The sequence below is a fragment of the Psammomys obesus genome, unplaced genomic scaffold (genome assembly GCF_907164565.1).
Source record: "Psammomys obesus unplaced genomic scaffold, mPsaObe1.curated_primary_1811, whole genome shotgun sequence".
In the NCBI taxonomy this organism is placed as follows: Eukaryota; Metazoa; Chordata; class Mammalia; order Rodentia; family Muridae; genus Psammomys; species Psammomys obesus.
Genome location: NW_026591918.1, coordinates 9990069 through 10017400, shown reverse-complemented (window position 1 = coordinate 10017400; position 27332 = coordinate 9990069). Strand labels below are relative to the sequence as shown.

General features: G+C 47.4%; 1 protein-coding gene across 1 annotated transcript in view; it reads left to right on the top strand.

Annotated features, from left to right (window-relative positions):
* The first annotated feature begins 2543 nt into the window (after positions 1 to 2543).
* The window catches only part of Chat (choline O-acetyltransferase), a 46520-nt gene continuing 21731 nt past the window's right edge, over positions 2544 to 27332 (top strand). Inside the window, exons 1-6 of the mRNA XM_055612393.1 lie at positions 2544 to 2609; positions 6479 to 6670; positions 7333 to 7451; positions 8713 to 8766; positions 12723 to 12903; positions 14770 to 14947. Of these exons, the coding sequence (XP_055468368.1) occupies positions 2544 to 2609; positions 6479 to 6670; positions 7333 to 7451; positions 8713 to 8766; positions 12723 to 12903; positions 14770 to 14947 (790 nt within the window). The remainder of the gene's footprint in view (positions 2610 to 6478; positions 6671 to 7332; positions 7452 to 8712; positions 8767 to 12722; positions 12904 to 14769; positions 14948 to 27332) is intronic.

Genomic DNA, 27332 nt, shown 5'->3' with positions numbered 1-27332 from the left:
ACTTATTAATTATTAATATTTTTAAAGGGGTGCCTCGTGAGGAGGGGCAGATTTTCTTCTGATTCAAGCACTCTCCGTTGCTCTGCATAAGCAGCTGCACAGAAGACCCTGCGCATAGGGGAGCATGGGGCGGGGGAGGCTGGGCTGGGGCGATGGGCATTAGCAGGACAATGTTCTGTGCCCTTTTCCAGGGCCTAAATCCGATGCCAGTGCATGAACTCATCCGGGAAGCTGTCCGAGACAGGTTTTGAGGACAGAAGATGGGAATCAGAGGGCGGGGCGGGGATTGGGGGGAGCAGAGGACTGCGAGGAAGAGATGCAGGGAGGGACAAGAGGGAGGGGAAAAGGAGGAGAAGGGGAGGGAGGAGGGAGGGGAGGGAGTGTAGAGAGGTGCGGCTGGTTTGCTGGCAGTCAGTCGGGGCGGCTGCAGGGATCGGCCACGTCGTCGGAGGCTCCACTACAGACCTGGGAGGCAGCCCCAGTCTCTGGCGCTGCCGCTACCCCTGGCTCACACAGCCGCCTCCAGCCCTGCTTGGTGTGGAGTAGCGCGGATTCGGGGGCGCGGAGCAGCCCAGGAGAGCAGGTGAGGAGGGCTGGGCAGCGGCGCGAAGAGCTAAGCCACGGAGCGTCGTGGACCCAGGCTCTGTCCCTCCGGAGGTGCTGTCCACGGAGGGACAGCTCCCAGGCCCAGAGGCCCTGGGTCGCTCAGAGTCTACAGCTTCCCAGGCTCCAATGGTCTTCCGGGAACATCCAGGAGGCTGAGGGGTTCCGCTGCCAGGATGCCTGGACCGGGAGGGCTTGATTATAAAGGCTTAGGACCCCTCTGATCGTTACCGCCCACCTACGGTCCTACTTCACCTACATCTGTCAAGCCCGAGGTTCGTGGTTTTGGTGTCCGGTACCAGGGGCCACTGGTGTTATCCCTGGATCCCAGTTTTCTCCAGCCATTCAGGGAAGGTGGGGAGTGCCTGCGGAGGTGCAGGAGCTGCAGCACCTAGGAAACCAGCTCAGACTAGTGTTGGACCTTCAGGGCAAAGCAGAGGCCCCTCCAGTAGCCCCCATAAGCCAGGCCAGCAGGAGCAGAAATGGAAGGATACCGAACCGTAGCTAGACAAATACATATAAACTCGGTAAGCCTGGGCCGAGGAGCTAAGGAGGAAGGAGCTGTGGGGAACAGTGGGACACCCATCATATTGTCAGCTGGAAGGGGTCCATTCTCCTCCCCAAGATATGAAGTCACTGAGGCCCAGCCAGTGTGTTCCCCTTCCCACCGCTGAGATGGTACAAAAGGAAACATTTACTGCACAATCGGTAGAGCCTTCATTAACCTGACCTTGTCTTGGTTGACCCCTCAACAGAGCAGCGTCATACTCCTCCGGCAATTTTTAGGCAGAGTTGGGCTCAAGGACTATTGTTTTGGGAGTGCACTGTACCAGACCCACAAGGCCTTTCTGTTCAGTGGGGCCAAACTCTTCTAGCCTTGGGCCTGATTCTTCCAGCTTTCTGGATGGTCTCTCCCCAGGATGAATGGAGCCTCATCCTGGTACCTGGCTGGGCTTGAGTCTGAGGCTGCTGTTGGTCGCCCAACAGGCTAACCATCAGCTTTGGCCCCTTGAGGGAGAATAAAGTGTAGGCTGGTAGAAATCTTGACTGTCTATGCAGCTTTTGGTTTAGTGGGGCAGAAGGTAGACCCCACAGCTCTAAGAACTGGCCTGTGACTTAGCCTGGCTTATTTCTAGCACACCTTCCAAATTGATCTGCCTTACCTGAGGCTGTCAGCAGAAGCTAGAGGCCACGACTCCCACTCTCCAGTACCGTGTCCTTCCATATTCCCATTGCACCCACCTTTGGAGCCTGCTGCCCAGAGACTACCCAAGTCATCACTCTGACAGTAGACCCCAGGGTCCTCAAGTAGCCCAGAATGTCACCCAGAATACAGGGCTTTAAAATCCTTGAGGGCATTCAAGTACACACTCATAACACTAACACACACAGGGTGCAGAGCTTTCTGAGCTCACAGCCCCTCCACCCCATAGCAGACCCCGGCCAGGCATCCTACAGGGAAGTCTGAGCACAGCAGATAAGGTTTCTCACTAGAGAACTAGTCTGGGGGGGGGGGGGGGTGGACACTGGCCCGGGGTGTGTCAGTTGCAGTCCAGGCAAGGCAAAGCTAGTGCAATGACCTTGGTAGGTTGGGAGTGGGCAACCCCAGCCCAGCTCCTCCCCGTGCAAGCTGGGGTGGTCAGCTAGCCTCGAGGACAGTGGCTTTATCAAAGCAGGTCTCAGCTCGTGGCTTAAGGCAGGACTTACTCTCCCAACTTGAGATTCGGAGAGGTCACTGTGGTCAGGGGCGCAGGGCTGAGGTCTGAGGTGGCAGTTACTTTAGCACTGAGGTCCTTATATACTACTGTCAGTTTCTGGCTGCCTTACTGTATGGGGGTAAGGCTATAGGGTTCATTTAGGCCTAAGTGACTCTCTGTGATGCTGCTTCTCCTGTGTTTTCAGGTCTACAGCTCTGCTACTCTGGAGCAAGAGTCCCCAAGATGCCCATCCTGGAAAAGGTCCCCCCAAAGACGCCTGTAAAAACTTCTGGCTGTGAGGAGGAGCTGGTGAGGAACTTTTGAGCCACATGTATTATCTCTGATCTCTCTTCTTACACACTCTTATTCCCAGGACAGTCTAGAGCGGCCCTGGACCTCAACTGTTCCCAGCTCTGTATTCTTCTGGGCAGAGACAGCCCTGCGCTGTCCTTCAGAGGAGTCTGCTTGGGCCTGGAAGTCCAGAAGCCTTGTTACTGGAGGTTTAGGACAAAAATCCCAGTTCCAGTTCCAGTAGTCCCCATGGTCTAGACTCAGCTGTCTGTCCTCAATATATAAATTAAAAAGACGGTATATTATAAAGGCAAAGAAAAGAATCATCAGTTGACACATTGGGAAGATGAACAGGTAAAGAGGCCCAGTGAGTCTAAATCTATCTTCAAGGCATGCCCATAAATTGGAGATTTTAGAGGAACAATCAGGATATATGAGTATGTCCTGATATCTGGTGTGTGTGTGTGTGTGTGTGTGTGTGTGTGTGTGTGTGTGTGTGTGCAGTTAAGCAGCCATGATCGAGATTAAAGACGCGGTCTGATCGTTGTCTCAGCCATGATTCTGCAGGATAGTCAGGAGAAGTTGTTACTGTGGCCATTGGGGGAAAGGACTTTGGTTCTGGTGTTTTCCTGGTCTAGAGGGAAGCTTCCTTATTGTGGATAATTGCTCTGCTTTGAAGAAGTATCTGTTCTATAAGGCTTCTGACAGCCCTGTTTTGGGAATGCAAGATAATTGATGCTTAGAACAATGACTGGAAAGGTTTAGGCACATTTGGAAGGTCCAGAAAAGAGCATTGGAAAATCCATGAGAGATAATCAAGTTCCTGTTGTTTTTGTTTTGCTTTGCTTTTGTTTGGGGGACAGAGTTTCTTTTTTTTGTGTATCCCTGGCTCTCCTGGAGCTTGCTCTGAATACCTGGCTAACCTCAAACTCAGAGAGATCTGCCTGCCTCTGCATCTGCCTCCACTTGGTTAAGCCCCTCTTTGTTCTTTCAGCTAAGCAGAGGGTTAGCTAGTTTAGATATTGCTGCTGTGCTCTCTGTTGTTGTTTTTAAAGACAGTTACTCTTTGAGTGGTTATTATGCCTACGTGCAGAATCCAGCAGGAGTTCGACCCAAAGTAAAGGGAACACACACGGAATGAAGTCAAAGGTTCCAGGCTTTCATCCCACCCTTATTACCTTGTGGCCCAGGTGAGGTGCCAGTGTTTTGGGGGGACAAACAAGTTTCTAAATGTCAGCTATAGCCTTAGGGTGCTGGGGATGCAGATAATTACACTTCTTGCTCACAAATCCAAGGAGAGCCCCTGGCAGCAGTCAAGTGCTATCTCCCTCAAGTCCCCCAACCTCACTGTACCCCAAAGTCTACTTCAGATGGCTTTAAACCCAATGCGCCTGCCTAGGCAAGGCTGAATCTTCTTCCCAAGCCATGACACATCCCGGCTCCTGCTGTTGCCACTGGTTCAACCCAAGGACACCCAAGCATCATCTTTTCCACTGGTTTGAAGCAACACTCTCCTTCCTGGGCAGCCTTCCTGGGCAGGCAGCCTCCCTCCTGCTCCATCGAGCCTTCCAGAGATAGGGCAGTGTGTCTCAGTTCAAGTTCTTGCATGCGCTGATTCCTCCACTACACTTTTCTCACCCATTCCCTGGCCCTGTCAGAATCTTCTGTTTTCTGCCATTGAACTTGCTCCTTACAGTGCCCCAACCTCTACAGCTGACCCATACCTTTGCTGCCACCGTCCATGGCATGTCCCTCTTCTCCCCCAGCACTGGGATGTGGCTTTCTAGAGGGCTGGCATCTTCTCCTCCCCCCGTCTCTAAGAGCAGCCCACGGCCTGGTTCATATAAGCCACCCAGAAATTTGCAGAGACTACAGAATCCCAAGTCTACACAAGGCTGGGGCTCCACAAGAGTCAAAGGAGGAAGCATGGCTGGAGCTGAGATGCCTACACTAAGATTTTTCCATTTTACCCATCACTGCTTCCCTTTCACCCAGACTTTGCCACAGCAAAGTCTGTGAGACCCAGGCACTCTGGTCAAACCTTCCACCCCTCCTGGCCAGACCATCAGCTGGTCTATGCTTTTTGAAGATATTTGCCTGTTCCAGCCACGCAGACCCCTATGAAGAGGAGGAAGCAGAGTGGTTGAGGAGGGGATGGAGCTCAACCTGGTTTGGTTGGAGTGGACTCAACAACATAGGAGACTGTCCAGACCTGTCCTTGTATTCGCATTGTCCCCAGGGCGACAGCACCAGGGGTTGGTGCCGACACCACCTCCAGCCAGAGCAATGTGCTCAAGAGACAGGACCAGACAGGTGGGGATTCATCCACCCATCGGTACTAAGCCGCAGGAGAAGACGGGTACTTTCAGCTGGCCACCAGTGTAGGGGGAGCCCTTGGCTACCCTCCAGAAACTCAACTCACCACCTCACAGAGAAGAAACCCCTGAAGAAAGGAACCCTGCTGTGTGCCAACTGCACAATTTAACATGGCTTTTAAAATCTGGCTTCTCTTCTGTTAAGGGCTGAGAGACAGGAAACAGGAAGGAAGGAAGGAAGGAAGGAAGGAAGGAAGGAAGGAAGGAAGGAAGGAAAGAAAGAAGGAAGGAAGGAAGTGAAGGAGAGGAGAGGAAAGCCCCCCCCCCCGGAAAAAGAAGGGGAAATGAACTGGGAGTATAGCTCAGGGACAGCACTTGCCTAGCATGTGCAAGGTCCTGGAACAGGAAAAGAGAAGAGAGCAGAGGGAAGGGGAGGGGAGAGGAGAGAGAGAGGATGAAATAAATGGGCTAAAATTTACTATATGACCTAAGATTAGTCTTTCCATATTATGGGTTCTGGTTTCCTCATCTATAATGGTAAAAATCCCAGCCCTGGCTATGACACATTGAAGACACAAGCCACAAGACATCTGGTCAGCCACGGTTGATTAACTGGAGCAAACCGTGCCCATGTGGGAAGATCCCAGTGGGGGTTCCTTTCTGACTCTCGCCTCACTTGGAGCTCAGAGACCACAGGCTTCTTCTTGGATTCCCTTTGGAGGGATAAAGCCAGTTAAAAGAACATAATGTATGTTTGTTGCAGCCTTATATTTCTCTCTTTTCATTTTCTTGGGGTCCATCAGGTTGGTTGAGTTGTTGTCTCCTATGTGGAGATCTGGGCAAGAAAGAGTTCCCCCTTCTCCTACCTAACTCTTCTCCCGACATAGAACCATGCCCTGCCTGGGTTTCATACCTGGAAGCATGAAACAAGAGGCACAGAACAGAAATAGCCACTGCCCTAGGAAGCCTCTCCAGGAAGCTGGCCATGACCCCACCCAAAGCCATTTTAGCCCATTTGACCCTGTGTAAGAATAGCATCTTCCAGGCCAGAGAGCACGCAGGCTCTGGAGCACCAGCTGGGAGGGAGGGGTTCCTACGTGAAGAGTGACCAGCAGTCAGCAATATCGCCAATGATCTTTCATCTCAGACCCATCCTTCATGGGCGCTCAGCACACACACATCTGTCATCCCTTCCGTCCTGTGAGAGGATCATTTTTCACGGAGGAGCTGGGCCCCTGCAGAGGGAGAACTTTCCCAAGGGCATACAAGAGATTCTCAGCAAGGTCAGGGTATGAACCCAGGTCTGTCGGATGCCAACAGCAGGGCCAGGGTGTGAGTCCAAGCCTATTTGCATTTTGTGCCTTCCTGAGATGTGGGTACAGTACAGGGGTGGGGACTGCAAGCTGGAGGGCATTAATTCACAATTCTGCTAAGCTAAGCCCAGTAAACAGATCCCAGAATGGTGAATGGGGATGGGACAGAATGAGACCTGTTCTGGCATCAGCTCAGGGACAGGTATGGACCATATTAAAGAAAGGGAGAGAGTGAAAACTCATGAACCCTCTTTTTCAGGACTTACCCAAATTGCCAGTGCCCCCACTGCAGCAAACACTGGCCACCTACCTGCAGTGTATGAAGCACCTCATACCAGAAGAGCAGTTCAGGAAGAGCCAGGCCATCGTGAAGAGGTTTGGGGCCCCTGGTGGCCTGGGTGAGACCCTGCAGGAAAAACTCTTGGAGAGGCAGGAGAAAACAGCCAACTGGGTAAGGCTTCCTAACAGAAGCTAACAAAAGACCTCTGGAGAGGGGAGGAGGAAAATTATGTGGGGAAGGGTAAGAGCCAAAGTAGATGGGTTGGGGGAAGATGGAGATGACTGATAGATGGGAATGGAGTGGTAGCATAGGTTGGGCTACAAGGGAGAGAGGCAGGCAAGATGAGGCAAGGGGTGGGACTGGGCAAAGAGGAGGACAGAGCATGACAGGTGAAGACAAGTGAGAGCCTGGGAAAGACGGGACACAGCTAGGGACAGGGGAAAATGGGGATGGAGATGAGCTTAGAAGGCAGAGTGGGGGTGACAAGTAGGGCTAAGGCACAAGGACAGGTAGTGGCAGGGATGTACCACTAAATTGGGGAGAAGAGGAAGAAACAAAGGAGATGATATGCGGTGAAGATGAAGGGCAGGCTTGGAGGACTGGGAAGATGCAGGCTCAACACACAGCTAGGGCTTAGTGCATTTGTGAGATAGACAGATGGATGGATGGATGAACGGACTGACAGACGGGGATGGATGAATTATCCACCAAGGGCTTTAATTTACGGTAGGCAGAACAGGATGGATGACCTCTGCTAGGACAGTGTCTGTTTAGAAAGGGTGGGTAGGGTCCCAGATGTCAGGGTAATCCTCCCTCCCTGTGCTTTCTGGCAGGTATCTGAATACTGGCTGAATGACATGTATCTCAATAACCGCCTGGCCCTGCCAGTCAACTCTAGCCCTGCTGTGATCTTTGCTCGGCAGCACTTCCAAGACACCAATGACCAGCTAAGGTGAGGCCATGATGCCCCTGGGTGCACAGCAGAGGAACCCACCAGAGATGTGGGGCCAAGCCTCATGCCAGGAAGGAGAGCCCCAAGCTGGTGCAATGGCTGAGCTTGCTGGGGCCAAGTTAAGACAAGACATCTTCTCTCGACACCATCAGGCCAGGGGGAGGTTAGGCATGGTAAAACTCAGTAATAAACACACGGTCTTTCCCAAAGCACATTTATTTGATGGAGCTAATAAGGGCCAAGGGCCCCAGGGACCCACACCGCAGTCTTGACCTGACTCGGTGAGCTGTCATTTAAAAGTAGTCCTGACTGAGACACGCTGCTCCAGGTGCCTGAGAATTCCTCTGTGCCCCCTGGAGCCCTGCTCCAAACAGACTCCTGGGGGAGGGACATCTCTCCGTGCCAGCGCAGCTGCCATCTGTTGCAATTTCAGAGCTCAGTGAGCCGCTGGAAAGGCCTCTAGGTGCACTGAGAATGGTGGTGGCGGTGGGTAGGGGCAGGAAAGATGGGTCTCCTGTTGGAGTCTGTCAGAATTTTATCCTAAGAGGATAAAATGTCTCAATGGGAGCAGAGGCACAGCCCAGGCCAAGCTCCCATTGTCCTCCTCCCCCCTAGAAAGAGGAAAGAGGATGGATGGATTCTGAAGAGAGTTCTCCAAATTGCATCTGAGGGGCATTTTCCCCCTATGCAATTAAGCCAGGCCTCATCATCCATAGACAGTTAAGATGGCACTGTCCCCTGGCACTGGGCCCTGAGGCATTTCTCCCAGGACTCACTTTCCTTTTCATTAGCCACTAAGAGGGTTCAAAACACAGGCTTTGTCCCAGGAGATTGCATTTCCCAGAAGACCAGACACAGCGTTGGCCTTGCCCTGGGGGAACTTCACCCCTCACCTTCCCTTTCCTGCCACTCATTCTGCCACTCCTCCAGGCACCTCTTCCTTTGCAATGTGACTCTCCTTCCTCTCACCACCTCCAGAGCTAAACCGCCCCCAGTCCTCACCAAAGGACCATATTTTAATCCAAGGCTGTGGTGGGCTGACAGCCCTGGGGGGAGGGGCAGCACGACCCACATCCCATTAGTGTACATGGGGCCTGGCATATGGCAGGCAATAGATGGGTGAGTTAGGAGCAGAGGGAGGGGAATGGAGAGCATAGAAGGAGGAAGGGAGGGAGGAGGAAGTTAGGAAGAATAAGGGAAAGGTGGGAGGGTGGGGGTGGGGGGCTGGCTGGCACCCCTCAGTGTCTCTGTGTCCCTGCAGATTTGCAGCCAGCCTCATCTCTGGTGTGCTCAGCTACAAGGCTCTGCTGGACAGGTAGGCCAGGGCCCCGGCCTGGGAGGGGTAGGGCCCTGCTTGGCTGCCTTGTCCTCACTGCCTTTCTCTGAAATGTCCCTCCCTTGGGACCTTTTCTTTCCTCCTGTGGGTGAATTGCACAGTTTGGGTCTGAAGATCCCGGGAAGGGTAGAGAAGGAAGCAGTGATAGGGGAGGTGGTGGTAAGCTAAGCGTTGCCATGGGGATGATGGTCTCCCCTCTTTGAGCCTTAGTGTCCACATGCCCACCCCAGCTCAGTGAACATGGGGTCCTCCCACAGGTGATGGGAACTACGAAAACAGTGAGCTCTTAATTTTAGGAGAAGAGTCCCCCTCCTAGCCAACCATAGGGCACTGGGACCACCAGCGAGAGCAAACAGCTACAGGTTGCTGGAATGAATGAAGGGCCCAAAGCAGTGTCCTATGCATAGATAAGGAAGTGACACTCAGAGAGGTCTAGTAATTTATCTGCAGCCACACAGCTAAGAAGTGGAAGGGCACAAGAGCAGTCTTCACTCTCTGTTCTATGCAGATCCAGGTCAGTGTTTACCCAATCTTGGGACAGAAACTAAGCTCTGTCCCCAGGAAAGAGGGTCAGAGAGGCAAGGCTCAGGCCCTGGGGTCATCACACCTGAATCTGAATTGTGTATTAGACAGAGCACTGGCTTGAGGCCAGTATGATAGCTCTGTCTCCACACGGGGCTGCCAAGCCTGTGGGCTGCCCTTTGCAGCCATGTTTCCAGAGCTTTCCTTCTTCCTCGGACTGAGCCTCAAAGGGCTTACTCCTCCATTCACCCAGCATCTGTCTTCAGAGAGCCTGTCCCGCTTAGCACCCTGCAGAGTGGAGGGGGGACCATGGAGCCACACCACTCTCGAGTGTACAGGTGTGTGTGTGTGTGTGTGTGTGTGTGTGTGTGTGTGTGTGTGTGTGTACGTGGGTGTGTGTACATGGGTGTGTGTTTGTGAGCACATTACATGCATGCACACAAATGCCTGTTTCCATGCAAGCCCACATGATGGTTCATGTGTCCTGTACTTGCAAATATCATAAGGCTGGGACATTTTAAAGAGTGTCTGGCTAGGACACTTGAGGATTTACTCTTCGGTGTATTTTACTTTCAGTGTATTGATGTTCAAAAGATGAGGAGAAATTAGGCTCTTACCCATTCAGATGGACACTAAATAAAACCCTGGTTTTTCCTCAAACCTGAGCCCCAGGCAGCCTCACAGGGGCATCTCCTGGTTACTGCAAAGGGATCCAGTAGAGCTCTGTATGCTTCTCCTGTGTGCACTCACCCTCCCATCCTGCCTTCTCAGTACAGGCATCCTGATTGGTGGGTCCAGGAGTCTCTTGTGGTCATTCTTTCTCCCTCCACGGCATCCATGGTGCTCAGAGGCGACCACCACCTACCCCGGCTGGCTCGCAAACACCTTTCCTACCTGGTCCACATTATATTCCCACTTTGGCTGGAGTCTTCTTCCTGGTGCTTCCTGGGACAGACTTTGGTCCTTTACGTATATAAGCAAAGCCATTAAAAAGCAAAACAGGACAGGATATTCTGGGAATGTAGCTCAGTGACAGAGCACTTGCCTTGCATGGGTGAGGTCTTGGGTTTAGTCCTTAGTACTGACAAGTCAAATACACTCCCACCCCAACCTACACACACATGAAAACCAGAGCTGGGAAAGCTGTGTTTCCGTGATGGTGTGTGTGTGTTTAGCATGGGTGAGGCCCTGGGTTCAACCCTTAGCTCCAAAAGACAAAAACAAACATAATTTCAATCATGCTTGGGCATGTCAAAGCTGCCAGGGGCTCTTTAATGCCTCAGCATAAGCTGCCAACTTCTACCCTGCCCACAGCCTAGGGGCCTGTCTGCGTCCGTTTTTGCAGCCTTTTCTTTACTCTTACTTCCTGCCTTCCACTGGTCCACTGATAAGCTGCAAACTGTCTCTGGAGAAGGGTCTTTATTTTCAAATCTCGTAAAACACAACAAAAAAATATAATTACTAGAAAAGATTTACAAAAGTGTAAAATACAAGACTGCATGCTTTATTATTGAATTCAATTGGCATAAAACCCCACCATTGCTACAGACGCTGTTGGATTCTAGCACGCATCTCATCACAGGTCAGTTACGAAGCTTCCGTGAACATCCTCACTTTGAGTGGCATAGCTGTGGGCCTATCTGCTAGCCCATCTGCCCTGAAGCTTCTTACTCTTTGGGATCAGCTCAGTCAAGCAAGCAGTAATAAGACTTCCTCTTAGTCCTGGACTCCTGTCCCTGCCAGTCGTTCAATCTGCCTGACATCCTCCTGATTGCCAATCTTCAACAAACTTCCCAGCAATACATCCCAGGACCCAGACCCAGTCAGAGTAGGAAAATTGTGTCTGCTTCCTGATATATTCCCCAGAGCACAAAATAGTACCTGGCATAAAAGTGGTTCAGCAAACTTTGGAAGCTGAGAGAACGAAAGACTAAATAGGTTAATGGGTGAAGAGCAGGTCAGTATATAGATGGATGCTGAGTATATGATTGCATAGTAGACGATTGGCTGCACAGTGGGTGGATGGATAGTGATGGATAAATACTCGATGAGTACATGAATGGATGTGTGTATGTATGCATGGTAGGTGGGTGAACGAATTGCTGGATGAGCGGTAGCTGAATGCATGGGTGGTAGATAGTTACATGTCTGTTAGAATGGTGGATGAAAGTATGCACAAAAAAAGAAGCAGATGAATGAATGATGCAGTAGTTACTTTTCTGCTGCTGTGATAAAATGTCACAGTCGAAAGCAACTTACAGAAAGAGGAGTTTATTTTGGCTTATGTTTTCAGAGGGGCAGGGACGGCATAATGTCAAGGAAGGCATGTAAACAGACAGACAGATCAGAAAGAAGCTACCTGAACACATTTGCACAGCACATTTAACACGTGTCAATGCATGACAGTGGTGTATGGTTGGATGCATTGATAGTATGTGGATGAATGACTAGATGTGAATGGATAGATGTATAATGGCTAGATGATAGGTAGATGGGTGGATGCATGATGGCTGTGGTTGTATGGTGGATGGATGGATGGATGGATGGATGGATGGATGCATGGTAGATCTGTGGGTGGTTGAATGGGAGATGGATAGATGTATGTGGGATGTTGGATGAGTAGACGGATGGATGGATGAATGGATGGATGGAAGAATACATGATTGTAGTGAAGATTGTATTATGTATTGCATAATAGATGGATGCATATATGGAAAGATGGATGAATGGATGAATAGATAGATTCCATGGATAAATGGGTGGAAAGGTAGATGGATGACTGAACATGCATGGTGGATGGATGGATGGTTAGATGGATAGATGGACAGACGGATGGATGGATGGACAGGTGGAATGATAGACATATCATTCAGAAACCACATGACAAAAAGAACTTTCTACTTTGAACTTTGAGAAGGTTTCAAGAATAGAAATAAAGAATAGACTCTTGAAAGAAGAGTTTTCTTAAAAAGACAGTGTAGTACAGGGGTAGAGGGAAAGGTTTGCCAAGAAAAGATTGGTGTAAGCAAAGGCACAGAGTGTTAAAAGGCAAAAATTACATATGCATTGCCTGAGGATGGGGTGAGGATGGAGTTATGGAGATTTGTGGAAATCCTGAGGTGCTCCATGGGCCACGGAAATGGAACATTCCATCACATCACCAGATGAAGAAAAGCCCTGCAGCAGTGCTGTTGTAAGTTTGGTGTGCCACTAGCCTAACCGTAACAAGGAAGGACAGGGCAGTAGGCCAGTGGCAGAGCATTTGGTTTGCATACGGCCCTTTTTGAAGGTTTGGTGTAAAAGCCTTCAAAAAGAAAAAAATAAGGTTACCATAGAACCCACCCCAAGGCCTTCTCCTCATCTCTGTCCTCTCACTCCCGCCTGCCTGACTTGCTTATGCTCTCTGCTTCCAGCCACTCCCTCCCCACGGACTGGGCCAAGGGCCAGCTCTCAGGGCAGCCCCTGTGCATGAAGCAGTACTATAGGCTCTTCTCTTCTTACCGGCTTCCTGGCCATACCCAGGACACACTGGTGGCCCAGAAGAGCAGCATCATGCCTGAGCCAGAACATGTCATCGTGGCCTGCTGCAGCCAGGTAAGTGGCCCATTGTCAAAGGCTCTCAGACTTGGAGGGGGTACAGAGCATATAGTGCCTAGGGGTACCTACCCACTCCTGCATCTTCACAAGGGCACAGGCTGGTTCCCCATGTCATACAGTAGCATTTCCTACTCGGTCAGTCCATTCTCTCCAGCAGCTGTATTTTAAGAATGGAAAGAATATTCAGTTTGGGAATGAGGCCCTTGGCTTCTTATCTCTGAGAAGGCAAAAACTTAAGGTCATGAATGAGGTCCAGTATGGCCTTGGGCCCTTCACCTTCACAGCTATTTGTTTTCACATAATCCATGTCCTTCCTGGAGACTAGGTAGATGGACAGAGTAAGGACTAATGGCCAAGACTTCCCATGTGTAAGACTGTGGGTCAAGAACTTACATTTATTAATTTCATTTAATTACAATAACCCAGTAGGCCTTTGAGCCTTCATTTGACAGCCAAGAAGGTGAGGCTTAAGGAAGCTAATGGTATATAAGAGGAAGGACTCCAGGTCACCAACTGCCCAAGGCCAGGCTCTATTCTAAAGTTCAGGTTGTCAGACATGGTTCTACAGGGCCAGTAAGGGTCCCCTTGGCAGGGGCACAAGCTAAGCATGAAGGCTACCGACCCTGTTGGTGCCTACCATACCACACATCCCGTACGCTGCTGCTTTGAAAAATATTTCCTGTGACAAAAAGTGAGGGTTGGGGTCTTCTGTCTTTTTGTGTTGAAAGTTTAAGTTTGACACCTAGCCCTGCCCCCCTACCCACCACCCTACTCATTGTCCAATATTTTCTTCCTGGCCTCCTTTCAGTAGATTGAGAGCTTGGGGAAGATCTGTCCTCTGAGGTAGCTGTGACCACTGTTTGAGGGCCTAACAGCTAGCAGGGGTCATCCCAGCCCATTTAACACCCTGACCAGTCAGCCACAAGATGAAAACCTTTCTTCATCTTCATTCACAGAAAGTCAAAACAAGCATTCCTCAGCCTCCACTCAGCACCTTAGCCAAGCCTTCTGGAAACAGCCACAGCTCCGACTTCATGGTCTTCGATGAGGGTGATGGGTGGGGCAATTGCCTATGTCTGTATACGGAAAAGGATGTGACAGGCTGTGCTCGAGAAAGAGACCCTTTACCAAGTGCAAGGCTCTGGCTTTCAGAGCTGTAGAATCACAGCGCTGCAAGGCATACACGCCAAGCTCACGCATGCACAGATGCATGTGCTCAGGCGATACCCAGCATTTGGTGTGTTGGCTTGCTGTTGCTGCTTAGCTCTATACCCACAGCTCTGTGTATAGCTGCCTTCTAGTTCACAGTGCACTGGATAGGTACACTGCATTTTACTTACCCAGCCCACTCCAAAAGAACAGGCAGGCTTTCTACTGCTTTGCTAAATCAAAAGGTCGAATCTGCACATAGTCCTTCATATTTGTCCGGTGCACACGGAGGTGCTTCTCTAAGCCCGAGGCTACAGTCTGCGTATACACATGCCGCTGCTGGGTCATTGACAAACACTTTCAGTTTTGATTGACACTGCCTTTCAACAGTAGTTGTACCCATTTATACTTGACTCTGCAGACGGGATGATTTTGCATGCCCTGGGCACCACAAAAAATATATATTTTTTTACATTAAAAAAAAAAGAAGGAAGGAAAAAGCTCTCTCACAGCTAGGTTTAATCTAGCCTGTGCTAGGGAGAGTTTGGAGTTGAGTACAGTCAACAGTTTTGGAACCTCTCCAAAACGAGACAACTCAGAACCATTAAACACCCCGGGAACCTCGGGCCTGAGCTTCTCTGTGAAGGCTCCGTGCAGGCCTGGAGCCTTGGGCCGGTTGCCACAAGTGATGTCTTTGACCTGTTTCCCCCACAGTTCTTTGTCTTGGATGTTGTCATTAATTTCCGCCGTCTCAGTGAGGGTGATCTGTTCACTCAGTTGAGAAAGATAGTCAAAATGGCGTCCAACGAGGATGAACGCTTGCCTCCAATCGGCCTGCTGACGTCAGACGGGAGGAGCGAGTGGGCCAAGGCCAGGACGGTCCTCTTAAAAGGTTAGCTGCAGTACCAGCCCATCTCCATCTCATCCTCATGCCCATTGGCTTTTCCTCCTCCTGGGTTAAGAGCGCAATCTCATCCCCATCAGCCGTAGCGCGGGAAGCTCAGACCTCCAGCTCAGGGAGGAACAGTGGGGAGTCCGAAACAGAACGGATCTACCTGTTGTACTTTTGCATTCTATATGATGATACTCTAGCTTCCTGGGTGAGATAAAGGAGGCCCAGAACTGTGGGTCATCTGGAAATATCTAGTGCAGGAGGTTTTAAGAGAGAGGAGGGCTGGAGACAGCTAGCAGCTGTTTTACTGGTGGCGTTCATTTGGGGACTCGAGTCTCTGGAAAAGCAGACAGATGATGTAAAGACCTCTGCTGGGAGTATCTCCTTCTTCACCTGGTTTCTTGGTCAGGACTTTTCATCTTCAACCCGACCCATGTTCCTATTTAAAAGATCCTATACATCACTGCTAGAAGAGTCCATCTCTCTGGGTGTGTATGTGTGTGTAACTGAGATGACTGAGCTAGATCTAGGGTATGAGAGACAGATAGGACAAAGTCTCTGCCCCGTGCAACCCGGTGACAGGAGCAGAACAAGAGAAGGCACCAGGAGGGAGTCCAAGTACACAGGAATGTCATCTTTACCCATAAGAAGAAATAGGGGCAGCAGGTACCACAGAGATGGCCAAGGACTTCAGAGAACAGAAGGGACACTTTCAAACAGGGTTGGGAAGGCTTTGTTGGGAAAAAAGTGTGAAAAGCAGGCCGGGTGGAGGATGACATCTAGGCAGATAAGTCAGTGAGGACAAAGTCATCCAAATACTAGGAACATGTTGCCTTGTTCTGGGAATCATACGAAGAGCAACTGCTTAGCAAAGACGCCTGTTCCAGTCAGGTGTACTGGGCCCTGGCTCCCAGATGACAAGTGTTTGGATTTTCCAGGCCCCTTCCTAGAAAATTCTTCCCCCAGAGTTGGTTGGCTTCTGGTACCATGCCAAGATCAACTCTGATGTCAGGGCCTCAGGCCCTCCCCAAGCTTTCTTCCTTGCTAGCAGCACAGTCTCCACTTTTTAAAGATTTACTGTAATTTTTCTTCCCCATCCCTGGGTGTGTGTGGGAAGGTACACATGAATGCGGGTACCCATAGCATCAGGAAGAGGGCACTAGATCTCTGGAGCTGGAGTTACAGACAGCTATGACCCACCATTCACGGGTGGGTACTGGGCCAAACTCGGGTCCTCCTCGGAAAGAACTAACCCCTCCCCCTCAGCCGTCCCTACAGTTCCCTTGACCTATTTTCTTGTCTTGAATGACTTGCTATCATGCAGGAAGCTCTGCCTTTGTCTGGTAAAATGCTCTGCCCTTCCCCCTCCCCCCACCGCTACCATCTGAGGACAGGGGCCTGTTTGGTTTAATGTCCAAATCCAATAGACAGCAGTAGTTCAGTTACACCTGTTAAGGAAAATGACAAAGGCTTACGAAGAATACCAGGGCCAGACATATTTACCACTTACCAATTAATTAATTATTGTGCTCCAAATGCCGAGTACCTGCTAAGTACTTGGTCCTAAATGGAGGGCTGCGGAGAGCACAGAAATCTGTGCCCCAGGTCCATTTTCACGGATATGACTGTCATGTTGGGGAATTAATAACTTAGAATTTGAAAGTAGTTAATTCCCCTAGGATACTGTAGTGAAATCACACCCCACTCTTTTTCCCTCTGGGCATAGAGACAGGCATCAAAATAATCACCTCTGCTGCCCAGATAGTTTCCACTTTATTAGCAGGCCAGGCCCAGGATGACTGAATGGGGTTGCCTTAAGGTCTGAGTGCTTGGGCAGCACTAATCAGAATTAATTTGTTAATGGCATTTGATCTGGCTTTCTGAATGGAAGTGCTGTTTTTAAAGGAAGTTCAGCAGAAAGAGATCACACACACACACCTCCCCTTGGGCAAATCAATTAATCCAATTAGCACCACTGGCAGTGTCTCTGCACAATAGAAAACCAGTTCTTCCCAGAGTGACTCCCTCTTCCCTGGAGCGGCCTCAGAAGGGAACACAAGGAAGCCGGTTCAGAAATTATTTCTGTTTCCAAACTGCTGGCAGCAGCATGGGCGAGGGCTGAGGGTGAAAATGAAAAGATGTGGGTGAGTCTAGCCAGGTCCCAGTGGAGGAGCATCATCAGGAAGGAAAGGGAAGGGAGAGCCCTGAGTTCCTTATTTGATCCACTAAGTGGAAGCTGGTATCATTTGCTGAGATGGGGAGTGGGCTGAGAATGGAGAGATCCTGTCCAAGCACATTTGATCTGAGGCACCCTGAGTTATCTCAGTGGAGGTGTCATGCTAGATGTATGTGTGTGGAACTCCAGAGAGAGAGAGAGAGAGAGAGAGAGAGAGATCAGACAGTTGTAAATTTGAAAGGCAGTGGAACCCAAGTAATAAGTAATGTTTAAAGTTATGAGCCTGGATGAGATCATCTAGAAACGGAGCAGGGTCTCAGGGGTCAATCAGAGAAAGATGCAAAAGGAGTGAGAAACAGCCAGGCAAGTGCAGGAAAACCAGGAGATTGGAAAGGGGAGGAGGAGAGCATGTCCAACCACATGGAAGTCTGTTGAGAGCTTGAGAAAGAACAGCTCCAAGAGGAGCTACTGAGCTTTGCCCCTTGGCCCTGTCTGTGAGCTTGACAAGGCTCTGCCTAGAGGGTAGGAATTACCACCACAAATGTGGGTAGAAACAACAGAAGGAAATTGTTGGTGGAGTGGTCAATGACTAGACCCAGCACATGTAGAAGACTGTTCAGAAATTTGGGAATTTTGGGAATTGAACTCAGGACCTTCGGAAGAACAGGGAGTGTTCTTAAACCTCTGAGCCATCTTTCCAGCCCTGAAATTTGGGAATTTTAAAAAAACAAAATAATAGGACATTTCTGGCAGAGGATAAGAGCTAGGGAAGTCTGGGTAGCAGGGGAGGGGAATGTCACAAAGGAATGGAGTAGAGAGAACTTCCAGTGAGGGAGGGGGCAAAGTGAGGAATGTTTGCAAAGGTGAAAGAAGGTAGAAGCAGGGATAAGGGGCCTTTGCTGGATCTGAGCTGGTATGCCGGAGTATAAGGACGCTCTCAGGGGTAGCTCCTGGTCAGGGAAGAGCAGAATTACAGTGTGAGCTAGAAGTGAGGATGGGATTCCAAAGATGGAGGAATATGTAAAATAGCCTCTTGGGAAGTGGGAATGAAACTTCCTGTGGATGATACTGAGATTTTTTTAGACTGTTTTGGGCACACATAGGAGGGTTTGGGGAACCACCAAGCTTAGTAAAGGCTACTTAACATTATTACAACATTATTACAAATGTAATAATTATTACATTATTAACATTATTACAAATGTACACACACACACACACACACGCTCCCACACTCATGCACACACGCATACATGCACACACAGTTCAGCTTCTCAGACTCAGGAGAGGTGAGTCCCTGGAGTTAGCAGACTTGTTGACTAGAACTAGGTGACAGGTAGGACAAGCAGTAGCCATGATGCTGGAATCCAAGTCAAGGACGTTGCTATGGTGCTCAGGCTGCATGGCAAAGTGTCACAAGGCTGTGGTTAGCAAGAGTGGACTGCTTCCTGGTTCAGGAGGCTGAAGTCCACCACCAGGGTATCCATAGGGCTGCTTTCTCCTGAGGCCTCTCTTTGTGCCTTGCAGGTGACAGCTTCAACCCGTGCCTCCACACAGTCATTTTTCTGTGTGGGTCTGGGTCCTAGCCCCCCTTCTTATAAAGATATTAGTCCTTTTGGATTAGGATTCGTGATAATGAGACCCCACTTAACTTAATTAGCTTTTTCGGAGGCCAGGGGTCGGCTTCTGACAGAGATCAGTTCCCCAGTGGGTGCCATGGTCACACTGTCAGAGAAGAGAGGGTCCAGGAAGAGAGAGAAGAGAATATGGGCTGCTGCATCCACACAGTAGTAATGAGGAGGAAGAAGGACACACAAGAGACCAGATACTCACGACAGGAAGTTAGGAAGAGGTTGATACGGTGTAGGGAGAAGGAGACAATGCCTGGGGTGGGGAGACTAAAAACAATTTCAGGCTCCAGATCCAAATGGAAGAGGATGAGGGACAGGGATTGCGGAGAAGGGACCTATCCAACGTGGCCCTGGATAAATGGATATGAAAGAAAACAGTAGTGTCTTGTCACGGGGCACTGGGTTGGGAGCTTGGGAGCATTGGGTTCCAGTTGAAGCAGGTAGGTGGAGCATTCACACAGGGGTTAGCCATGCAGAGAACTGGCCCATCACAAAGAGCACTGTGAATTGTTCCAGTGAGTACATGAAGATGAGGGAATGGGAGGAATCTCCGTAGCCAGTCATGCCCCTCACTTCATACAGTCTGCCAGCTGGCAGGGTTTGCTGGGGCCCAAAGTAATTCAGTGTTGATGCTGAGCCATTCCCAGATGTCATAGATCTCAACTCTCAGCTGACACCCCAGAGTCTCACCTCCCTTTTCTGTGTTGGCACAGGGCCAGAGAGGTGCTGGCCAGCAGACTGACTGGGACACTCCACTTCTTCCTGGTAGAGGGGGCTGACCATGGACACTGTTCATAGGACATGTGCCCTCTAGTCAAAATGAGAGCCCTCCAGTGAGAGCCAGTGGGGCAAAGGATGGGCCACACCAGCCCTGTACAGTCAACCTTTCTCCTTCTGGACTCTGTCACTGATTCCCTACACAGCCCTCAACTAGGACTTTCCCCTCTGAGAGCTTCCAAGTCAGTGAGCCCAACACCCTTCCCTGATACTGAGTGGGGCTTATGAGGGTTCAGGGACCACCAGGGGGCACAGCCCACTCAGAGGAGCAGACCACCTGTTGCAAAGTCCATCCCTTCCCTACTGCCAAATGGAGTTTTTCCTTCCAAGCTCACTCAGACAACACACCTGGTAAGTACTATTGGTTCTCTTAGCAACTATGGGCCAATTCTAAGATTGCTCCAGGATGCCTTGGTACAGGGCATACAGGCTACAACCAGAGAAGCATTCTGAAGGAATGAGTAGCCACATACCTGACCTGTCATAGCTTAGAAGGCAGTGGGACCTAAGGCCCAGCTAGCCATACAGTAGGCTTGGCTGATGACCTAAGAATCCTTTGAAACCCTGCTTTAAAAAACAAACAAAACATGAGAAAGGTTCCCAAACCTGAGGGATTTTCTAGTAGGGTCGGAGTGGACTAGGATTCCATTTTAAAAGAGTGAAGCTATGTGGGACCCACTTACTCAGCAGCCTCATTGCCACACACCAAGCTCCTCGTTTTGTTCATGGCCTCCACCTGGTCATTTCCATCCTTGGTTAGAATTTTTATTCTGCCTACGAAGTAGAGATTTTTGCTCATATGGCTTCTGCAATGTCCTAGCCTTAGAGGTAGTGGCTGGAAGCGACTAGGCACCCAGCTACTCAGCCTGAGGTCACAGTACAAGGGGAGAAGGCGGAGTCTGAAGGTGAACGCCGGGCCTCAGAAGGGTCTGCGCATCCGCAGAAGACCTTCCTCCCCATCAAACTGTGAAACTGTGGCCTCCTGAACCCAAGAGGAGCTAACACCATTATCATGGTCTGGAAATTTAATTAGACATTCAGCCCTGAGTCTGGAAGACTACAGTGCCTGTCAATTTGTAGGAGAAGTATGGCCAGCTTGGAGAGGGCCCCCAAGCCCTCCAGCTTTCCTGGGCTCTGTGTGGCGATCCTGGGAACAGACCTTATAGGCAGATGCTCTCTGTTTACACAGCCCGTAAATATTTATCCCCAGCAGCCAATTAGAGTCAAGGCTCTGCTTCCAAGGAGGGGGCCGACAGAAGGTAGTTGCAGCTGCATGAAGCTGTGGTCATGGTTTACAAGAACTACTCAGGAAAGGGGGCAGAATGCTGTTTAAATATTGTCATCCAGAGCTCGGCAAGTCTGTTGGCTTTAAAACCAATTACACATTAGCAGTAACAGCCTCTCTGATTTAATTGGCCCAGAAATACCTCCTGCGCTTTCGAACTGGAATACAATTTTCTTTCTCTAGGGAGGGAGGCTCTGGGACTATGCCCCGCTCTGCAGTAGAAGCACAGAGGCCTTTATGATGACCACATCCAGACAGGAAGAGTGAGAGGTCCAGAGCAAGAAGACCTGCTGTTGAGCTGTCCCTCTTGTCAGTGACAGCCTGGGATTTCTATTCCATGGTGGAGACCCCAGCCTGCTCCATGGGTATAATGAGGGCATATGGCCTGGTACCTGGTTCATCAAGGGTGTTCATGAAATGAGAACTCTTATTAGATTTAGGGGAAATCTCTGGGTCATTTTGCCCAAGGCCCACTTGGACGCTGCCCATGTGGTCAGAGGCAATGGCCTGCAGTCTTGTAAGCTTCATGGCTCTCTTCCTTATTTACATGTCGTCCTAACTTACCAGCTTTTTACCTTGGGTGCATTTCGTGTCCCCTGCCTTCTACATACCATATTCTACACCACACACACACACACACACACACACACACACACACACACACTCACACACATACACACACCCTCACTCTCTGAGTTCATATGCACATTGGTCCTGTGGTATCTGGAAGACACTGTTTCCTTGATGCCCTTCACCCACTCCGGCTTTTACAATCTTTCTTCTTCCTCTTCCTCATCGCTCCCTGAGCCCAACGGGGGAGTTTAATGAGGACAACCCATTCAGGACTTAGTGTTCTAAGGTCTTTCACTCTCAGCACGTTGTACAGTTGTAGGTCTCTGCATTTGTCCCTGTCTTTTGTGCAAGGAAGCTTCTCTGGTGCTGGCTGAGTCAGACACTGATCTGAGTCCAGGTCCCCTGTGGCCACGGGGAGTACGGGGGTTGGGGGGCAGGTAGAAAGTGTTTTAGGTATCAGGGGCTGACACAAAGGAATGGGAATGGGCTGGAGGAGAGGGCTGAAAGGGATCACAAGAATGAGAAGAGCTGGATGCAGCCCGAGGTTCCGCAGAGTCCCCAGGAAATAGTGATGGGGGATGGGAGACTGGCAAGCAGCCTAACAAGCTGGGTGTGAGACTGGACAGATTGCAATCGAGGAAGGAGAGTAAAAGCTCTCCCCCCCCCCCTTTGAATTAAGTTAAACTTATATTGGCATAAGTATAGGTATTCCCATTAAGACGGAGATAGACCACATCTCTGTCTACCACAGAGCTGACATCTTGCAAAACTGTGGTACAGAGTCACACTCAGGCTGCTGTCAGCCAATTGCAGGCCATCTCTACCCCCTCAAGGATTCCCCAAAGTAGACTTTTGAGCCTCGCTTGCCTTTCTTCCACTTCAACTCCCCTTCAGGGCCCCGGCAACTGCAGAGCTCTCCATTTTTATAATTTTGTTTGCTTTAAGAGTATTATACACATTAAATCCTATGGAATGTGTGGTTGTCAGATTTTTTTTTAACTCAGCGTAATTCTCCAGGGATTTATTTAAATTCATTTTGGTGTTTTTGTTTTCTGAAGGGGTTCCTCTGTGTGACCCTAGCTGTCTTAACAGTTGCTATATAGACCAGGCTGGTCCTGAATGCAGAGATTCCCCTGCCTCTGCACACCAAGCACTAGGATTAAAGGCGTACCACCACACCCAGCTTAGTATATGGGTTTTTACAGGAATATGTCTACATTTCCAGAGAAATGTTCAGGCATGAATCTAATAGGACAAATTAAAGGTGCCTGCTAAACTTCTACTTTATGTGGGTGGGTGTTTCTGTCTGCATGCCTGTCTAATGACATTGAGTACTCATGCATGTGTTAATGTCCTCTTTGGTGAAGTATCATTTCACAGGCTGTTTATCTGCTAATTTGACTTTTTCACCGTGAGGTTTGAGAGTTGCCTGTTTGTTCTAGATGCAAGTTGTTGATACATGGCTTCCAAATATTTCATACTTGTCAATAGCTTATCTTAATGGAACATTCTAATGAGCAATACGTTTATTTTGTTGCGGTTTAATTTATCAACTACAGTTGTGCTTTTGGTCAAGACTAAAAATTCTTTGCTTAGGCCTAGATACCAAAACTTTTCTCCTGTATTTTTTTTCCTGGAAGTTTTGTAGCATTGCAGTGTATTCTGTTAAGCCAGAAATCCATCTGGAGTTAGTTTCTGTATAAGGTATAAAATTCATGTCAAAGTTTTAGTTTCTTTTCCTGTGGGGATTCTGCTGCTTTGAGAACCTTTGTTCAAGAAATGGCTCTCCTCTTACCATTCCGCCCCTTTCAATATTGGTGTGGCACATTTGGGGAGTCTGTTTTGGGGGGGTTCCACTTACCTGCATGTTTATCCCTCTGTCCATATAATATGGTCTTGTTTATGAAGCTATACAATGGTCTTGAAATCCAATTTACAGATTCGGCTAACTTTATTCTTTTTCAAAATAGTTTTAGCTGTTTTGTTTCCTTTGTTTCACATAGACTTACAAATAATCTTAATCCCTATCTGCAAAAATCCTAAGAGCTTGATGAAAATTCTATTAAACCTATGTATCCATTTGGGGAAAACAGAACCTCACAATGTTGGGTCTTCCAAAGCATGTGCATAGAATAGCCCTCCTCTGATTTTGAGTTTTCTTTCTTTCACTTGTGGTTTGCTATTTTCAGCATAAAGCGTCCTGTATATTTTTGTTAGATTTATATTGAAGTATTTAATTTTTATGAATTATTACATTATGAAATATTTACTTTTGATGAATTATAATTGAGGTATTTTATTTTCATAAATGTTTGTCAATGGTATACAAAAGTATACTTACCTTTTGTGTGTTGATCATATATCTTGTAATATTGATCAATTCATTTATTAATTCTATGAGAGGTTTTTTTTTTAACATTGTGTGTCTGTGTGTGTGTGCACGTGTGTAACATACTTGTTTCAGAGATCAGAAAACAATTTGCTGAAATTAGGCTTCTCCTTCCACTACATGGGTTCTGGAGATCAAACTCAGGCTGTCAGGCTTAGCAGCAAGCATTTTTACTCCCTGAGACAGCTTGCCAGTGTGTCGAGAGTTTTAAATAAATTACATAGGGCATCCTAAGGATTACTAAGGGTAACTAGTGCTGTTTTGTAGGAAAATGGAGACAATTTTTCTTTATCTTCTACAACCCTTTTCTTTCCTGATTGCTTTGGCCAGGCTCCTTTCACTGTGTTCAACAGTTGTATTGTGGCAAGAGTGGATGTTTTTCTCTTGTTCCTAGTCTTAGGGAGCATTCAGTCTGCCTCGAACCTAGTGATTGTTGGAATGCAGTTCTCTTAGTAGCCAATCATTGCCCACTCTGTACCTCACCTAACCCCCTGTGGCCATCAGGTGACCTTCTGGGACTGCATTAAGAGACCACTAACTTCTTTTCCCCAACTCAGAGCTAAAGAAGTTGGAAGAGGGGCAATGCAGTGGGATATGGTCTTCTCTTTTATGAAGAAATCACATAGATGTAGTGTGTAGCTCTTCTTTAAGGATCTAGTAGAACTTCTCAGGAAAGTCATCTGCACTCAGAGGTTTCCTAAGAGGGGGGCATATAAACATACAAAGCCAATTTCCCCAATAGTTATCAGAGCATTTCAATGATCTACGTAATTCTCAGTGCATTGTGGGAGTTTTATACATTTCAGGAATTGGTCCATTTCATCTAACTTGTCATATTTATGTGTGTAGGTATTTATAATATTTTAAATTGTATTTTATATCTGTGAGGACCTAAGTTATGTTATCTATTTCATTGCTGATATTGGTTAATTCTCTCTCTCTGTCTCTCTCTGTCTCACACACACACACACACACATACACACACTTTAAATTTCTCTTTAATTGCTTTAGGTGGATCTAATTTTTAAATTGTGCTTTTTATTTTTATTCATTATGCTAATTTTTTATAATTCTTTTATGACTCTCCTTTTAACTTATGAATTATTTTCAAGCGTATTGTTTAACATGCAAATGTGTATAACTTACTGTTAATTCATGTTATGTTTTTTCTATTTTGTTCCCATCATAATCAGAGAACAAACACAGTATCATTTCATTTTTTTTTTTTCACTTTTGAGGGCTGTTCTATGGCCCTAGATATAGTCTGTCATGGCATATGTTTATCAGGTGTTTGGAAGGAATGCCCATTTTGTTATTCTTGGATTAAATACTCTGTAAATGTTGTACACATCTTTTGGGGCATGGTGTTGAAATCTATGTCCTTGCTAAATTTATACCTAGCTGTTCTGTCCACTGTTGGCAGAAAAATGCTGATGTCTCAGGAAAAATGTGTAATTTTTCCTTCCAGTTCTTTCTTGCTTCATATACTTGTGGGGTGTTTGTTACCTATAGAATGTGCATTGCTATGTCATCTTGTAGATTTACCCTTTATTTTTTATGTAATTTGCTCCCAGGTCCCTGGTTTTATTTTGAAGTACATATCACACAAATTCAGATTCATGATTTCTTTTGATTAATGTTTGCATGAACTAGTATTTCCCTTCTTTTTGCTTAGAGCAAATTTATGTCATATTTGATGTGAGATCTTATTGTAGGCAGCACATAGCTGAGTGATATTCTAATATATTATACCACCATCTATTTAGACTGTGTACACATTTGTACATAAAATGGTTATTGACATGTTTTGACTTAACTCATCTTATATTTTTATTTTCTCTGTTTTTTGTTTGTTTGTTTGTTTGTTTTTGTTTGTTTGGTTGTTGGTTAATTTTCTGAGACAGGGTTTCTCTGTATAACAGAGCCAAGACTGTCCTGGACTCATTTGGTAGACCAGGCTGGCCTTAAACTCATAGAGATCCACCTGCCTCTGCCTCCTGAGTGCTGGGATTACAGGCATGCACCACTATGCCCAGCTTGTTTTCTCTGTTTTTAAATTCATTTTTTCCCTGATTCAATTTCCCCCCTTTTTCTTGTCTTCCTATAGATTACATGCTCTTAAAAAAGCTTCTATTGTTTTAACATCCTCTGTTTGTATAGCCTCTTCCTAGATGCTCACATAAATTCTGCCTTGGGTTTATACAACTCGTCAGCCTCTTGTATTGAATGAACCAGCTCTGGCAAAGGGCAGGAAGCTTATCACTTCCCCTGCATTTTAAATACACTCATCTTGTCTTCATATATATTTAGAACCATGTCAATCATTGTTATAGTTAGCTTCATACTAAAACATAAAAAGAAAAAACTCAAATGAAAATAAACTTTTCGCTCAGGTTTTTTACTCATTTCAATGTCTTTTCTTCCCTGTTGATGAGCCAGTATTCCCTCCATCTGTCTGTCTGTCTGTCTGTCTGTCTGTCTCTCTCTCTCTCTCTCTCTCTCTATCTATCTCACACACACACACACACACACACACACACACACACACACACACACGCACAAACACACGAACACATGCACGGGCCTTTTTGTGAAACTTCAGTCATTCTTTCATGCTAGGCAGGCTAGAAAGAAATTCTCTTTCCTACCCCCAGGATCAAGGCCAAGCATCCTACCCATGAGTAGCCATGAGTAGTGACCTCTTACTTTTAGAGATGTTTTGATTTCGCTTTTAAAATAGTTTGTTTGTTTGTTTGTTTTATTTTGTTTTGTTTTGGTTTGGTTTGGATATACAAGTTTGTGTTGACACATCTTTCATTTCTGCATCTCCCCCTCCCTATGAGGTCTGGTTAGACACCTGCTGTCACTCTGCCTTCCTTCTATAGACATTGTTTTGTGTTGTTTTTTTTGTTTGTTTGTTTTTTGTTTTTTGTTTTTTTTACTGCTTTCAATTCTTTTCTCTGCTATTGGTTTTCGTAAATCTAATATGATGTATGTTGGTGTAGATTTCTTTTAACTTAACCTGTTGCTAGTCTCTTCAATCTTTAATTTGAGAACTTTTACTAATTTTGGGAGTTTTAGCCATTGCTTCTTGAGTACTGTCTGCTCTGCCATTTTTCTCCTTCTTCTGGAAATTTGATGACATGAATTTTACATCTTCTTTGTTGTAAATTTTATAGGCGCTGACCACTCTTCTCCTGTCTCTTTTCTTTCTGCTTCTATTTCGTCTTCAAGTTCTGTGTCTCTTCTCTGTACCTTACATTCTGCTCTTGAATCTATCTACTGATTTTATGATTTTTATACTTTTATATTTACTGGAATTATGTTTTTATATCTAAATTTTTATTTGGTTCTTTTCATCTTTTTTCTTTATATGCTGATGAATTCTGCCTTTTTTTTATAAAACCTGTCTTTTCAAACATGTTCACAATTCTTGTTGATAGATTTCATGATTACTGAATTTAATAACATGTCACATAATTTGAACACTTCTTTCACTTTTTTAAAGTGAAAATTTTCCACAGTCTTGATATGATGTCTGTTGTCTACTAGAA